This window comes from Austrofundulus limnaeus, unplaced genomic scaffold, assembly GCF_001266775.1.
Source record: "Austrofundulus limnaeus strain Quisiro unplaced genomic scaffold, Austrofundulus_limnaeus-1.0 Scaffold80, whole genome shotgun sequence".
NCBI classification, from domain to species: domain Eukaryota; kingdom Metazoa; phylum Chordata; class Actinopteri; order Cyprinodontiformes; family Rivulidae; genus Austrofundulus; species Austrofundulus limnaeus.
Window position 1 is genome coordinate 51,603 of NW_013952482.1, and position 17,152 is coordinate 68,754.

The 17,152-nt window shown below is 38.7% G+C and overlaps 2 protein-coding genes across 3 annotated transcripts in view; one reads left to right on the forward strand and one right to left on the reverse strand.

Annotated features, from left to right (window-relative positions):
- LOC106519622 (cdc42-interacting protein 4 homolog) overlaps window positions 1-3,452 on the forward strand; it is a 20,028-nt gene extending 16,576 nt beyond the window's left edge. For both annotated transcript variants that reach the window (XM_014011368.1, XM_014011369.1), the window contains exons 10-14: window positions 335-447; window positions 682-814; window positions 910-977; window positions 1,640-1,743; window positions 1,826-3,452. In XM_014011368.1, coding sequence (XP_013866822.1) covers window positions 335-447; window positions 682-814; window positions 910-977; window positions 1,640-1,743; window positions 1,826-1,971 — 564 coding nt within the window. In that variant the 3' untranslated portion in view covers window positions 1,972-3,452. The remainder of the gene's footprint in view (window positions 1-334; window positions 448-681; window positions 815-909; window positions 978-1,639; window positions 1,744-1,825) is intronic.
- Window positions 3,453-3,764: 312 nt separating this feature from the next.
- sh2d3a (SH2 domain containing 3A) lies at window positions 3,765-12,862 on the reverse strand (the record flags this gene model as incomplete). Its single annotated transcript, XM_014011366.1, is given in 14 exon segments — window positions 3,765-4,378; window positions 4,552-4,737; window positions 4,971-5,082; window positions 5,192-5,363; window positions 5,503-5,618; window positions 6,244-6,405; window positions 7,199-7,363; window positions 7,474-7,631; window positions 7,729-7,848; window positions 9,053-9,135; window positions 9,224-9,510; window positions 11,203-11,346; window positions 12,610-12,726; window positions 12,823-12,862. Coding segments are annotated over 13 exon segments (2,016 nt in total). The 3' UTR covers window positions 3,765-4,184.
- Between the last annotated feature and the right edge of the window lie 4,290 nt (window positions 12,863-17,152).

Below are 17,152 nucleotides of genomic sequence, written 5' to 3' on the forward strand. Positions count from 1 at the left end.
GTTGTAATGTGACAAAATATGGAAAAGTTCAAGGGGTATGAATACTTTTGCAAACCACTGTATTTCTGATTAAACCTGTTTTCCACACCTTATAACAGAGAATAACACTCAGGTGGGGAGGAGGTCAGCTGTGTTCTGTGATCTCTGTCTTCAGTTCATCTCAGACCCCTAGTGGCAACTCTTAACCACTTAAGAGTCCTCTGCAATGTTTCACAAGTTTATCTTTTCTTTTCTTTTCTTTTCTTTTCTTTTCTTTCTTGCAGGGACAGTAAACGATTTAAAAAAAACCATCCTGCTCATGTGATTTTTTTTTCTACATTGTGTATTTATGCAGCAACCTGCAGCGGAGCCTGATTTCTCCCACCTGCCTCCAGAACAGAGGAAGAAGAAGCTGCAGAGGAAGATCGAGCACATCAACAAAGACCTGCAGAAGGAGCAAGACCAAAGGTGAGAACATTATTGCATCACCCAGACTCTTTAGTGACAAGCAGTTGGGAGTGTTTTGGTCATAAATCAAGCCTTTTAAAGTTTGACCTCCTTATTGGTAACAAGGATCGTTGAAGGTCGAAACACCTCATAACCTTCCAGTCACAAACAGCAGATCCACACAAGAACGAAACCTTCTGAACGAGCGCATTATTTGAACACTTTTAACCCTTTCCTGCATCTGTTTGACCTCAGTGATGCACTGGAGAAGATGAAGGGTGTATACGAGCAAAATCCACAGATGGGAGACCCCTCCAGTCTGGAGCCTCAAATCACAGAAACGTCCCAGAGAATAGGCCAGCTACGGGGAGAGCTAGCTAAATACGAGGTTAAAGCACACACTGCACAAGCATATATGCAAACACTGTAATATTTTGAATGCTTTTTAAAAAAAACTTTCTTTGACCTTTTGTTTCATAACAGACGTGGTTATCTGAAGCAGGAGGAGGAGATGAATGTTCCGTCCCCATCAATAATAACATCCAACATAGGTAAGGCCTGTTTTTCAAAGGATATTCCACCAAGACCGCACCTTTTTTTTTTTTTTTGGACCCCAGGAAAAAGTCTCTGCTATGGTGGAGACTAATGGGGATTCTTTAGGTAAACAAATTCCTGCTTTAGTTTTGTTGTGAATACAAAAACTATGCACAACCACTGGTTAATGAACTGGAAATGTAATGGTTTTAACAGGATCGGGTCAAGCTGCTGCATCATCAATCTGCAACTTTATATTAATATTTATTGACTTTTTACTGGACTTTATATTTTTCCATTTCAAAGTGCTACAATATATAAGCATCTAAATTTTAGATGCTATTATATTACAAATAGAGCAAGAACTAAAAGCAGAAAAATTTAAAATATATTTAAATACTAAACTATTTTATGTAAGAATAGGAATTTAAAAATTACAATCTTTGTTTTTATTTTTATTTTATAAGATTTAGGAAAATGTCCTTATCGTGGTGTAAGGTACAAGGTCTATGCTTTATTGCAGCTTAAGCATTTTTTTTGCAAAACAGATTACTGTGATCACGACACATGTTTTAGTAGCCTGGATGGCCTTTTTGCTTCAGTAAATCACATAAGAAATAATGGGTTTAGTTTGATGAAAGGGACTAAACTGAGGAAATCCTGATTTGTGTTTCACCAGCGCCACAACAACAGACCCATCTCAGAATTTATACGCAGAGTTTGACGAATTTGAAGATGTGGAAAGTTCCTTCGGCCAGTGCACCGCTCTCTACACCTTCCAAGGTGGGTGTCACTCGGACGCTGTTCATAGATAAATCTGCTTTTATCTCCTCGTGCGTCGCTCACGTGTGTGCTTTACGTGCAGGCAACAGCGAAGGCACCATTTCCATTACGGAAGGAGAGCTGTTGACTATAATGGAGGAGGATAAGGGAGACGGATGGATGAGAGTCCTCAAAGCCAACAAAGAGGAGGGGTATATACCATCCTCTTATGTCCAGCTCACATCTTAACTTCCATCACACAGCCCGTTCAGGAGCTTTAAGGAGCTGGAGGTGAACGCAGCGTTGTTCCACATAATTGTAGCGGTTCTTTACAGCTTTTATCTCAGCCAGCAGCAGATACGGTGAGATGAATGTGAGTGATTACAAAGGCCAATTACAGTCTCATTCAAAGCCCTTCTCGCTTCTCCGTGGCGTCAAATGCTGCCTGAAAGGGCAGATTGTCACGAGTGGTGCGCTCCTTATCAAATTTAGTTTTTTAAAACGACATGTTCTGATTGTATATGTTACCTTTCTGTCTCTGTATGGACAAAAAATTTATAACTCTTTGTCAGCATCATAGCAGCTAACAGTTGTTAATGTCAGGAATTATTTAAAACATGTATTTCCAAGTGCCTTTTCTAATAACCTGCTGAATTTCTTTCTTTTTTATTTAAAGTTTTTGCTCAAACCACTTTCCCGAGTGAAGTAATGTGAGATGATTTTTTATCTTTTAACTGGAATGAAACCACTGTGCTCATGGGAATGTAAAAAAAAAGTATCTCACTCAGTCAGCGGTGATGGTAAACGCAGGGTTGATTTTTTTTCTAACCTCTCCAAAACAGGAAGGTGTTCATTTAATGCGGAAGTGAAAACAGATTTATGCCGTCCACTGTGTTCTTTCTGACGTTGACAAGAAATCTCTTGTCCCCAATTTATGTTTAAACCATTTTTCAACATTTTGTTTTTTAACAGAATTTTGCATTTGTGAGTCACATCCTCTGCACCTATCTTAAAAAAAAGAGCAAAGAAAACTATCTCAACTTCAAACTATGTTTAAAACAGTTTGAGACATTAAAGGTCCTATTTTTCCAGCCATAGATATCTTCATTAGGAGGACAACCTTGTCAACATAAATAAGGTAAAACAAAAAGGTTTAAAGGTAATAATGTCACTAGATTTACCGTACCCTTGTTACACTCAAAGGTAACTGTTTTGTGCATATTTTTAAGCAAAGTGTGGCAAAACCAAAGAAAAAGCACAATGTTGTCAACACTGCTCTGGCTTTAATAAATCTCGTTTTCTGTTCAGTAACACCAGACAATCAGTTTCTATTTGTCCACAGAAAAGGCAGAACCTTTAAGAAGCAGTTCCATGTTCGATGACAAACTGGTTCCTCTATGTAGTTCCTAAACTTTGCTGTCAGGAGAAAAAACATCTTTATACAGCTTAACAAACATGATTATGTCAGAGCTAATGTGCAGCGAGTCGTTAACCAACTTCACAAGTAACTCTGAACTGAGGGATCTGCTGAAATGCAGGTTCATGGGTCATTAAATGAAATGTTTGATATCTGTTTAAATAAATCACTTTAGAAACTTGCAGCATRTTTAATCTGTGTAATATATTGAGATTAATTTGTTCAGATTTTTTTTAAGGTAAGCTGATCGAACACTGACCAAACTGTTTTTGAACTTTTAGTCTGTGGAAATGTATAAAACTCTTCCAAAATCCTTTGCTGTAATGGATATTTTATTGGAAAAAATCTTAATAGAAACCATGTTGCTCAACCTGTACAATAAGCTACACCTGGATACAGGAATATTAGAGATTTGTGATTCATCTCTTGATGTGGAACTTTGAAAAATAAGGATTGGAAATCTGCACCAAGCTATTTTTTTAAAGCTATGTTAATGTTTACTCATCACTTCCTCAAGAACTTCCCCCTGGAAATGTTTTATCAACCTTTAACAACTTATTGTATTTTTTTTTTCAAAGTCTTTATTTACTTGTATACATAAAGTGAAGAAAGAGTGTGTTGTGTGTCTTTTTAAAGACATTATTTATTAGAAACAAACATAAAAGTAAGGGTTTGTTTTAATAGTGCAATAGCAAACCAGTGATAAAAAGACTTGGTTCAGCTCAGAGTTTAAAACCGGACCGGTGGTTTGGACTGATCAGACACTAGCTGATTCTAAGAAATATACATTTTGTAAACAGATTTCCTGTAAAAGGGACAAAAAAAATCAAAAGCTTTTCACAGTTAAAAAAAAGTCTGCAAACACATTTCAGTTAAGCAGATACGACAGTCTCATAAAAACAAAAAAATCAGATTTTTCTGTAAACAGTTTTTTTTATATAAAAAGGCACTGAAGATCTGCAGAGTTTCTTTCAGTCTTTGTTTTTTACTTTTTCCTCTCGTGAGGAAAAACCTTTGACATCAGGGTCCACTTGGTGACGCAGATTCAGGCTGAAGGGTCCAGTTTTTGTGTGGTGATCTCCTCAGGCTCCAGTTTATTTGACAGGACGCAGAGAATCTTCTCAAACTTCTTGTATCGCTCTTTCTTTTCTGCGACCGCCCCGTGCTGACCCCAGAACAGCCGCAGGGCAAACTCGGTCCGGAAAGTCTCCAGCAGCTCAGGGATCGGCTCCCAGCCTTCTGTTGAGTCAGTGGGACAGACGATCAATCAACAAGGTGTCGGTGTTTACACCACATGCAACAGCAACACGATAAATGAAACAAATGTTTGTAGTAACACTGATGCATAGACAACCTCCTGATTCTCCCCTAATTTTTTTAAAAGTCTTAAGAGGTGGATGATTTGTTTGCACCTGTAAGGAGAGAGTGTGCATGCTGTTGGTAATCCTGGGCGTGTAAGGCGGCACTGCGAGCTGATTGGAGGACATCGTAGAGCACCTGACAGCCCCGGTCGCTGTTTTCAACGGGGTCCTCACCCTCCATCACCATTAATAAAGGAAGCAGGTGTGGCACAGAAATCGGACCCTGGATGACAGAATCTGAAGACAAACAGTCAGATTTAGAGATTCAGAGTCCCATTCATGCAGCTTTTTACTTTATCAGGGGAAGATCATTAAAAATGCCACTTATTTTAACAAAAAACTCCAAAACTCTGAAAATCATTTCCCTTTTTTGATAGTGGCCTATATTTGTAAAAGATAGAACTTTGCATATCACCTGTCACCTTGCACATTTTAAACGTTTAACAAACTGTAGGAACACTTCCACTCACCATCTCCCTCATTCAAAGAGTTCATAAAGGGTTTGAGTTTCTTCTCAAATAAAACAGCACTCTCTGTGTGGTTCCTCCTCAGAGCACGCCATGTCATCTCCAGGCGCACTATCTAAAGATGTTTAAGCARAGGAAAACGAAATTCATGAAAAGACAAAAACGTATAAATAAAATATCACTTTAAGTTGTCTCAACATCTGTGAGAGAAGTTTTTTTTTTACCTGAGGCATCTCCAGAGCCTTCATGACGGCTGAGAAGGAGTACAGGTTGTGGGTGTGTTCTTTAAGAGCCTGAGCCAACAGGATGATTTTGTGCAGAAGAGTTGCTCTCTGACTCAACGTCCCCGTGCAGCCCAGGAGGTCTACTGCCACTCCCAGGGATATTAGGTGATGCCTTTAATGGAAAGTAAATGTATCTGCTCAGACAGGTCAATCCAAAGCAATAAAGTGTTCCACTCACTCTAAATGATTCAAATAATTACAGGAAAAGGGACAATTGTTATTTTTTTATTAGGCTTGTCTGCAACGTGTACCTCTCCAGCAAATCCTGTCGTAACTGGTGTCCATGTGGGAGAGTGACCAGCTCCAGCCCCGAATTTACTCCCATAATCCCCCTCTGCTCATCAGTCACCCCGACAACTCGTGCAACCTGCAAAATAAATAAATAAATAAAAACAATGATCGATCAAGTCTGCCAGGTTTTACATCTAGTTACTTCAGTAAAACATAGTTTTTTTGAGTTTTAAAACACGTGGTTCTGATGGAGGGTGTCCCCCGCCTCTCACAGTGACCCAAAAAGGAGAAAGTGTGTATAGATATTGGATGAATTGAATTTTTATTTGTTTATTAACTTTTATTTAACCAGGAAAATCCCATTAAACACTATTTTCACTAATAAACTTCTATCAAATGTGTCAAAATATAATACTTAACTTATTAACCTTTATTATTTTATATTAACCCTTACTTATTATATTTTAAAACAATATAAAGATATAAAATACTAATCGGTTTGCAAATCAGAAGTATCAGAAGCTTATTAAGCATTTCATAAGACTTGTCTAAACTTGTCAATTCCTAAACCGTCCATTTGTGAAACTAAAAACAACTATACCTGTTACTGTTTGTGTTTAGCAACAAAAAAAACAAAAATTAACATTAAAAAGATTGTTTGAATTTACTGTGTAAGAAATCTACCAACATAAAAATCAGAAAATCTGAGTTCCCACTCATTTCCCATGAAATGCAGCGCAGGGACTAGTTCCTGAAGCTACCTGGCAGTCCACGCTGAGCATGTGCAAAGCCAAGGTGTTGGGATCTGAACGGCTGAAAAGCTCTTTGACTGCGAGCAGAACGCTGGACTCCAGAGGTCGGTTGTTGTCTGGCAAGAGCAGCGAATTAAACTGGTCCAACTGGAAGCATGACGTTGTCTCGATCTGTAACGGTCAATCGCATAAATCAATACATTAAAAAAAAGGCACAGCTGTGATAAAATTTGGTTTTGTCATATAATAAATAAGACCTTAAGGGGTGGTGTTCTTGACATTTTTGGCTGTTTTATTTTTCAATATTTTAATGTTTCAAAATGTGGAAAAGAGACAAAAATCCTGCACAAATAATTAGCAAGCATCTGGTAATTATTTACCAGATTTCAGTGTGTATTCTCATCCTGCAAAAAGTTTCTTTGTCCAACCAAAATCTAAAGCCATCATGCACACTCTGCTCTCTTGAGGTTCATTTTTGATACTATTTAGTTTGAGGACTGATGGTCAAAACCCATCATTAAGCATTCCTATATGTATTGAAAATCATCAGCATATTTCAGGAAATCATTCTTTAGCTTCTTTAATGTGAMGCCTAAGGTATTTAAGTTTGTACTTTGTAACCAGCATAAAATTTTGATAGCATCACTGGTTGCAAAACAAGTTAATCTCATCGTCATTCTTGTGCTCAATGATCCTGGATTATTATCATACTGAGTATCTAAAAATAAAAGAAGACTGGGAAATGAACATCATAACTTGTTTGGGACCAGCAGTCTGGATTTGGAAGCTGAGATTTTTTTTTTTGCCAGCAGCCGTTTGCAACATTGTCTCATTTAATGCAGATTTAACGACACTTTTTACAGATTACACAAATAAAAAATGCAATCAGTATGCTTTCAATCAATAAATAATGGAATCGAGTTCAACAACACAACTCTAAATAGTAAAGTAAACAGATACAAACATGAGGTCGTTTAAAATGCCAGTCCTCCACTTCTCCTCCTGCCAGTGTTTTATGTTTGTGGGCCTCCAAAAACCCAAAAGACGTTTCTGTGATCCGTGCACGGCTCTGCCACTTCTCCTCTGCACGCAGTCGGTCCACGTGGCCTTTCTGCCGGGACTGTGGTACCTAAACCCAACAACAAGGAGGGGATTTCAACTTTTCACAACTATTTCATTTGATCCTATGAGGGGCCTGCTTGCTCATCCCAAAAAGACAAATACGAGACATTTTTCTACCTGTATGACCAGTTCACCGTAAAAAGACGAGGGATCTACGTCTGGGTCTGAGGGAGGGGGAGGAATGGCGCTGGAGAAAACCGTCGAGACCCTGAGAGGTTTAGGAGGAGCTCTGGGGTGCAGCTGGCCATCTGACCCTCGCAGTGTTACACCACCACCTGCAAGCACAGACAGACACTTCAGGTTCTTTTTTTTCTTTTTTTTTTTTTTTTACAGGTGAAGAAAGGCTGGACATTTTTCGGTGCCCAACAGTACCTGGATGTAGGGTCCGTGCGTGACGTGGTTGTGGGCTCAGCAGGGGTTCACTGCCGGTGCGAAACACTGGGGAGATGGGGTCAGGGATCGTGTTCTCAGACTGAGGGTTTTGTGGAACACCTGAAAAAACAACACACAGAAATGTCCAATACTATATTAATACCACTAATGTCTTGTTGTTAAAAAAATCTAATGAATGTGTTTTATTATTTTCTGTCTAATTCATAAAGGCTAGTGCCTCCTCATGATGATGATCCTTGCTCTGTGCAGGGGTCTGTAGCTGCATGACCTGGGGGCACCTGTTCTCTTGTAAACAGGTGTTCTGAACTGTAATTTCCCCTTGGGATCAATAAAGTATCATTCATTCATTCATTCATTCATTCATTCATTCATTGGTCAGAGAGGTTTGAACCATCATTTTGTTTCCATTTTTTTCAAAGGAGAAACTTTACAATACCACAAAAAAGTCTGTCTGCTTGGACACGAAGTATATAAAAAACAAGGGATAGTTTGAAACATCTGCACTGTTTGAACTTCATGTCAATGTACTCAAATGTATCTAATAAGAACTAAAAAGTACATATTCCTGATAAATTTTTTCTAACCAAATCCACATTTTCCCCCCGCAACTTCAAAAAGTTCATTTTAATTTCAAAGCCATAAAAGTATTTCACACGCAGCTGTAAACACTCTTGGACTCAAATCTGTGAAGTCTTGTGTAACAACATAAAAACAATTTAGCATAAGCTTGACTGTGTTGTAAAGTTGCTTAAGGCTCTGTCACACTAGACAACTTATGCCAACTTATGAAACATTTTTTATGACTAAATTGCTAATAAAAGTTGTGTATTTGATCAATTTGTTAGAATTACAGTACGTACACACCTAAGTGAAGCTTCCAGTTGATTTTTTTCAATTCCATCATCAACGTAGATGTCTTTAAAATTTTCATAAGTTGTCTAAAGGGTCATAGTGTGCGAGGGCCTTCACATCTATTGATGCACTCAGACACATCGTCGGTGATCATACCTTGTGTCATAGGGGGCTTTCTGGTGTTTCAACATCAGACCCCCTCTACCACACAACCCATCAGGGAGTGATTCATTCCCAGTCTGTGTCTAAGAGGCATTAACCCTCTGCCTGTCCCTCGTGATCCACAACCATCCAGAGGTCTTCTCTGCATTTTCTAAGGATGTATCACTAGCTTTTCTTTTACATGTTGCTATAACGCACAGAAGGCTGTTTGTCTTCTATGCCACACTTCAATGAGCATACATCAAGACGGGGGGGGTGACATTGTGTATAAAACTTGTTGATAACGTACCGGTTTGTAAGTTGCTGTCAGACTGCGCAGACTGAAGTGAAGGCCTCCTCTCGACATTCTCCAAGTTAGGCTGACTTCCACTCCTGCCACACATAAAAACACCATTTAACAGAATGCTTTGTTTGACAACATGCATCAGCATATTACTCAACGTTTTAAAGTTTCGCCGACCTTAGCAGTGGATTGATGACCTGCAGGGTGTCTTTCTGTGACGAGCTGAAGCTGCGTCTGATGCTGTGCCTGATCTGCTTTTTCTCCGCTCCGCCTCGGCTGCCATTTTTCAGCTCTGCGGGTCGCTCGGCGATGACACGCAGAGGAAGGGTCCGGGTGATCGGATTAAAGATAACGGCACCCGATGCCTTGGAGATGGGTCGACGGCCACCCACGTAGAACTGGATCAGCGCCGGGATGCTGTCAAAGCGATCTTCTTCAAACTGGAACAGTTCCCTGGAGTACCCCTGTCACACAGAGAGGCAGGCAAACATTGTATCAGGCAGAGGCCTTTAAAAAAAAGGAGATCAAACAGGTAGTTTATCACAAGTCAGGATAAGTCAACATATTTTTAAAAAAGTGAAATCTTTGAAAATGGGAGTTGTCTGAAAGCAGCAGCAATCCTGACTGGATTGATTGTTAGCTTTGAGGTCGACTACAGATCAACAGGGAGGATGTTAAATGTGTTTCCACAAAATACAAATTTAACAGACCTGAACAATCACTAATCAGTTCCTTAGTTTTTATTTTTGGTTTAATTTGTTGTTGTTGATCGTGAATGCAACATTTAACCGTTTATTCCAAGCATTCAGTCTAATTTAATTAACACTCTTCAGTTGAAATCAGCCTAGACTTTGATTTAAAACTGATGGTACAAAAATGTACAGATTTGAAAGGGGCAATATCATGTAAAATAAACTTTCTTGAGTTTTATATCATGTTATAATATTATACTCTCATAAAAATATGCCCAAAGCCTTGCCTTGACTCATTCATGCATGTTTGAGAAATCCTGCAGTGTTTTTAAGCAAGTAGGGGTCTCTGCAGAAGTGTTGTCCTGTGGGCGGAGACGGCCCAAATCATCATTGGCCGAGGTCTTAATGTGGGCGGAGACGGCCCAAATCATCATTGGCCGAGGTCTTAATGTGGGCGGAGATGGCCCGAGACGTGATTGGTCAGATTGACAGTGGTGTTTGAGGATGCTAGAGGCATCGGGGAGTAGCTTGATCGAAATATTAAATAAAAATATTGATTAAATATTGAAAAATATTGATTTTTAGCTATCTTTTTACAGGCTGGTTAGGGATGTTTTAACCAAGCCATATTGTTACACATCCTTTGAAGAATCAAGAATCAAAAAGCATTTATTGTCTTTCAAACACAACACCAAGATGTAAAGCAGAATGAAATTTGCAGTTTTTTCACATGTGTGACGTTCAAATTTTGTGCAGCTAGCATTTTCCTTTCTCTTTTGAGGCAGCCATGCTGAGGAGCAAAATGACAGGTAGGGACCAGGAACACCTTTTGGGACCAGAAACACCCCTGGGACGTGTCTTTAAGCCGAACTTCCTCATGGCGGAGCCCCCCGACCCCCCTCCCCACACACCCCACCCATGACTCCTGCAGGCTCTCGGGTGAAACTGTCTGTGAGCTCTCAACATTAGTTGTCACTCAGTGAAGCTCTTTTCAGACTAAAAATACCTTTGAGGAAATGTATTTTCAGATGCCAAGTAAACTGCATCATAGTCYCCCCACCCCCCGAAATGGGCGGGACAGAAGCAGAAGGTGGTTCTTAAAGCGACAGAGGCCAATTTCAAGGTGTTTAGAAGAGGAAGTGATGAGAAGATAAGTTTATTTTCTATTTAAACACAAAAACAGCATTTTAATAACAGCTAAAGGTGACATACTGTAGATACGTTATTATGATATAGTATTTAAATGTTTGCCTGAGAAACCCATAATATTACCCCTTTAATGAAATTAAAAAACTTTAATACTTAAAAGGTTCAGTCAGTGCCAATCAAAATTTCCAATATATCTTGTTTCATCAGCCAAGACTCAGAAATCCAAAGTGAGAAACTAACAAGACATAAAAATAAAAAAATTGCATGCTTAAATAACTGAAGTTTGCAGGGTGGTAAAATAATCCACGAACATACCTTTTTAGGACGAAGCACCACTTTTATGATCTTAAAGTGCATTGGACAGTTCTTCCAAAAGCAGCTCAGAACGTAGTCACCAGGAGCAGACTTTGATTCTCTGACCAGGAAGTCTCCGTCTCGCTCAAACAGAGACTCTGCAGCCTGCAGACAAGTCAGCAGGTTAACACGGTCAACTCAACACCAAGCTGTTCACTGTAGTTCACATTTAGCAGTTTTCCCACATGTAAATAAACCAACATGCAAATGACAAAAATGTTTGTCTTGCTGTCATCGACAGAATGTTTTATAATTCAGTACAATTTTTTCAAATCCCTGACAGACACAATCTGTATGTTTTTGGATTGTTGTTGTTTATCCTGTTTTTGCCTTCAGTGTTTTGGGATCTTTGTGTTTTTAGATGAGCCTGATTTTGTACCTTTATATTTTGGTATCCTAGTGTTTATTTTCTTGTTCAGTTCCCAGTGCTCTCTATGCCATTTCTCATTCACCCTCAACCAGTTTCTCTGCTCACCAGCAGTTCATGGGTTTTACATCTTTCACGGAAGCTGTGTGTTTTGTGTAAGTTTTTCCTGTGTTTTATTTACCGTTGTTTAACCAGGCAAATCCCACTGAGATCACAGGATCACAGGTCTCTTTTTCAAGGGGCCAGAAGGCAACCTACTGTACAYATTTTTGTGTTGTGGGGGAAACTCTAGTACCCAGAAATACCCCCACAATCTCAAGGAGAACATGCAAACTTTGCACAGAAAGACCCCAGGTCTGAACTGGGGGTAGAACCCAGGACCTTCTTGCTATGAGTCATCTGAGTCGTGCTGCCAAAAGTTTTGTAAAATTAAGTTTTTTATTCCTTTGGRGTTCCTTGTTCGTCAGCACTATGGGTTTGATCATTACAAAAACTGTTAACGCAGATAACACAACTCTCAGGTAGTGATATAAGAATATACACTACTGCAACCAGAAAGTGTTTTGATTTGTTTTTTGGTAACAAAACAGCAAAAAGTATATTTCATATTGCATCCTGCAGAGCAGTGGTTTGCAAACATTTTAGCTTCCGGCCCACAAATTAGCAGCTGCAGAAACATGTGACCCCAGATATTACTGGTTTGCAAACTTTAATAACCCTGTTAAACATGGACATAATAACAAAATAAACAAACCTAATAACTACAATACTGCTTGTATTTGTTTATGATTTCTTTGTTGTAGTTGTTGCAACAATGATGGTGTAAATAACAATGCACCAATTTATTTGCATTTAAATTAATGTCTGAAAATCATCTGGGGACCCTCACTTGATGTTTTGTGACCCACAGAGGGGTCCTGACCCCGCTTTTGGGAACCGCCGCTATAGAGTATTTATTAGATAAGTGTGTATTCAAATTGTGTTTAAGCAAATAATTGCACCTCCCGACTCAGCAGCCCGTGGTACCACGCATGGCTCCTCAGATCGCTGGTGCCGAGCTTCAGCTCTTCTTCCAGTTCTTTCTTCAGTAAGTCCATCTCCTTACGACCCCCGAACATCTGCAAAACGCCACAAACATCAGTTACATCGTCTCCCTGAACAGATTTTGATATAAGAAAGGGGAGAGAGATGAGGCTAATTGGTTACCCACTTACCTTGAGGTGGCTGAAGTACGCACTGATACTCCTACGCTTGCTGGAAAACAAGAGCAGGAGGGATTTGGAGGTTACCATTAAATTATGGGGGAAAAAAGGTGGGGGGGGGCTTGTTTTTGTACTGAATACAAACTGGACCGAGACAGAAGGCCAAGGTCTGCGTCTGTCATTAACACCAGAAAAACTAACAGTCATTTTCCTCTTTCCTTCCTCGCTGAGCTTCCACCTTCCTGCCTCCATAAATACATTAAATTCTCACATAAAGAGCTTAGAGCAGCTACAGGAGAGATAAACAAGACTAAAATCAACATGTATTATTAATTTATTTACCTTTATTTAACCCGGTAAATCCAACTACGATCACAGATCTCTGTTTCAAGTAAGGCCYCGGGCTAAAATGAAGCCTAAACATCTTAAAAGATTTCTAAAGACAGTTTTCTAATTTGGGTCCACCAGTATTTCTGAAAATGCTCCACAAAAGCAACAAGTTTTTTCACACTACACCAAAATTACAATACATGCATTTGATTGTTATGTTGTTTTAATCGTGTCTTTAATTGCTTTAAGTTTTTTTTTTGTTTGTTTGTTTGTTTATTCTCAGCCCAGGATTTATTTTGTTATTTTAGGCAGATTAAGATTTTTACAAAGAAAAATAAGGCCACAGTGTCTCAGAATTCTTAATGCCTTCTTCTCAATATTCGGACTTTATTCTAAAAGGTTAACAAAGAAAAATTTCCCAATTATTTTCAGCTAACTCAAGTGAAGTGCATGGTTAAAAACTTCAACATTTTAAGTACTTTCAATATTTTTGAAAGCACATACCACAGTACTTCAACTTAATTGATCATTTAACTATTTGTACTTTTATTGAAGTAATATTTCACCAGCAGGATCAGTAGCTACTTTGACGCAGGTGAGTTCATCCATCACTGCAGAGAAGAAGAAAAAAATAATAAACTTGGTCCTTGAAGTTGAGATTGTCTGTTTTTAAATGTGGGCTGTCAGCCCCTGTTGGAGGGGCGTTGGTCCAGGTAACCCACCACAAAAACACGTGCTAATGTGCTTCTGGAGAAAGTTGTGAAAACCAAACACTCATTTTTTTTTTCACGCATTTCATAACGACCACCCTCAGGGTATTTCCTCTTCCGGACACCTCAGAGGTAATAAAACAACTGCTGTCATCAAACAGGTGAGGAAAAAAAATCACTTGGATTAGTTGCGCAACAGGTAAACTGGCAACTAGGACCCAGAAACGCTGTCGAGGTTTGGAAACTACAAGATAGTTTTAAAACAACATGATAGTAAAAAATAAGCGTCCAAAAACGTGCTGACAAGCTGTAACATTAACGACCTACATTACCTGTCAGTCAGGGCGCCTCGCGGGGCTCACTCGGTCCTGGACATGTTGGTACAGTTTGTGGTCCAAACTCTCCCCACCGAAGAACAGAAGCGGTGAATGTTCTGCTTTTTTCCTCCTGCGCTGGTCCCTCCCCATACTCCCCCCCACCTCCCTGCTGCCCAGAACCGGACGAGTTCTCACAGGTTCTCCTCCTCCTCCTCCTCCTCCTCCTCCCGGTGCTGAAACACCGAGGTCTTTATCTCACATTCCTCAGATACCGACACATCACCTGGTCACAGGCAGGTAGGTGGAGAGCTGAACCGGCGACGGATCAGGTTGTTAGTTTGTTTTTTCTTCAACGCATGCATGAAGTAGTCCCCTCATTGTTTGTTTCAAACTTAACACATATAAAAGATTTCATTAAGCTCTGATGTTTYTCAGGTGTTTTACCTGTTTTAAACCTGAAAATGCACCCCAGACTCTGCACCTAATTACAACCTGGGATTTAGCTTGTTTACATCAGTTAAAATACCTTGCTATTATTAGCTCTGACAGTTTGTCTGTCTTTTTTAGCAAAATATGAACTAAATGAACTTCTCACAAAGACAGACTTACAACTGATGAACTTTTGGTGTCAACCCAATTCAAGATGGCTGCCACAGTCAAACATAAAAAACAGCTGTAGTTGTAAAGTATTTCAGATTAAATTTGGTGAGGTAGTAGCTGAGAGTCATCTCCAACACTTGGTCAGGTGCAGTGTTGTATAAAGTACCTCAAAGTGATGCTTGAGTAAAAGCACAAGTATCTTATCATAAAAATACTTTGGTAAAAGTTAAAGTCTTCTCTAAATATATTGAGTAAAAGTCTTAAAGTATCTGATATTTTTTGTACTTAAGTATTAAAAGTAAAATTCGGACACAAAATCTACCTAAGTATTAAATGTAAAAGTACTGAGTAAAAGTGAGCAGTTAGATTTTCCAAAATGACATTTATTGGGAGGTGACCTCCAAATAACATTTTTTTTCTAACAGCGTGCAGCTGTGATGGGTTGTGCACAATAGGGTTGGGCAATATTGGGGAAAAAATTAATCATGATTAATTGTGGTATTTAGCCGATAACGATTAATTTGACGATTAATCCCCTGGAGTACCTGGGGATTAATGCCCTAGTCAAATGACCAATTTAGTGGGAAAGATTTGCTCTTCGTAAAAATCTGTTCCAAATTGTGTCAAATTTACAGAGTTCAGACTTTACATCAAATTTTAAATTGTGTTGATAGGTGAATAAATTACAGAACTTTTTCTTTTTAATGTTTGTCACATTTGAAGCGGAGAGGAGCACCGAGCAGACTGATGGTGGCATTAATCGTATTAATCGTCAAGTGCCAAAAAATAATCGATTAATGTTTTTCTGACGATTAATTGCACACGAAACGATTATGCCCAAACCTAGTGTACAAGCTAATAGGGTATCAGAATGGTATATTTTTATACGTCTCATCCAACCACAATTAAATTAACTCTATCCAGGAGACAAATTATCAGGATAGTAATTTTTTTAAGTAATAACAACTTGGAATAAAATGGGAGTCACAACTTTCTACTTCTTACCTTTTTAAAAAATGTAGTAAGTAAAAAAGTACAGATAATTGTGTAAAAATGTAATGAGTAAAAGTAAAAAGTACGCTGAAAAATAATTACTCAAGTAAAGTACAGATAACCAAAATTTCTACTTAAGTACAGTAACAAAGTATTTGCACTTAGTTACTTTACAACTCTGGTCAGGTACTTTTAAAACTTGACGACCAATGTTAGCAAAATATCCTGCAAACTACTGAATGGGATTTCAATGAGATTGAAAAAAAAATAACCATTTGGTGTACAGCTTCAACTGTTTAACCTTTTAGAGTTATCCTAATTCAAGATGGCTGCCTCAGCTAATTGGGTAAGACAAAACAATAGGTATTACTCAGCCATCTTTCCAGATAGCTGTAACTGGGTGCGGTAGCAGCTGAGCATCATCCCCAAAACCTACTCTGAACACAACACATTGTGCAATTTGTTTTAGTTGAAACACTGGCGTCATCCACCACAGCTATCAACATTACCCAACAAAACACTCTARCTCAGTCAGTTTTGCACATATCCAGCAAAAACTTGGTGTGATAGTAGCTGAGTGTCATCCGCAACGTATACTTTAAGTGCTACCAGATCAGTCAGGGTGTCACAATATCACACAAGATAACGTCATCTTCAAGGTTTGACCAAAGCTAACTCGTTTCTCAGCATAAATTGGTTTTAGTCTAAAACTCTGGCATGACAGATGGTGAACAACATGCAATACTTAGAGGCGTATTTTGTTATATTTGGTACATTTTCTGACCATGACTTATCCAGACATTCTGTAAATCAGAAGCAACATTTTAGATGAAGACTTCAGTGTTTTTCATGTTTATAGGAAGCATTAGATTTTTTTTTCATCCCACTGAACTAATATCTTCAGGCAACTGTAACTGTGTAATAAAGGGAGAAGCTGTAGAAATCATGGTATATTTATTAGTTACTGTGGGCTCTTTTCCACATACTGTGATCAGAAGCTTTCATAGAGCGCTTCTTCAGGAACGAATCAGTGAGTTGTATCGATCAGTATAGAACTGTAACCAGGGCTATTGATTGACACATGACATATTCCAGCTGAATTTTCCATTCAGTGCACCTGAGTTGAGTTTGTAAAATATTGAAGATGAAATATTTATACTTTTTTTTCTTCATTTTACCTGTAAGCTAACATCTCTCTGGGGTTACATTCATTAAACACTACATCCCTTCACTTTCAAAAGCAAATAAATAGAATAAAAAAATTCAGCAGAGGACAATTTAGAGGCAAAATGTCAGTTCTTTGACTTGGGTCATTTTTTGGTTTATTGTGCCTCTGTTGGTCTATCAGTTGAAGTCAAAAGATTTGATTGGTCACAACATGTTGTTAAAATG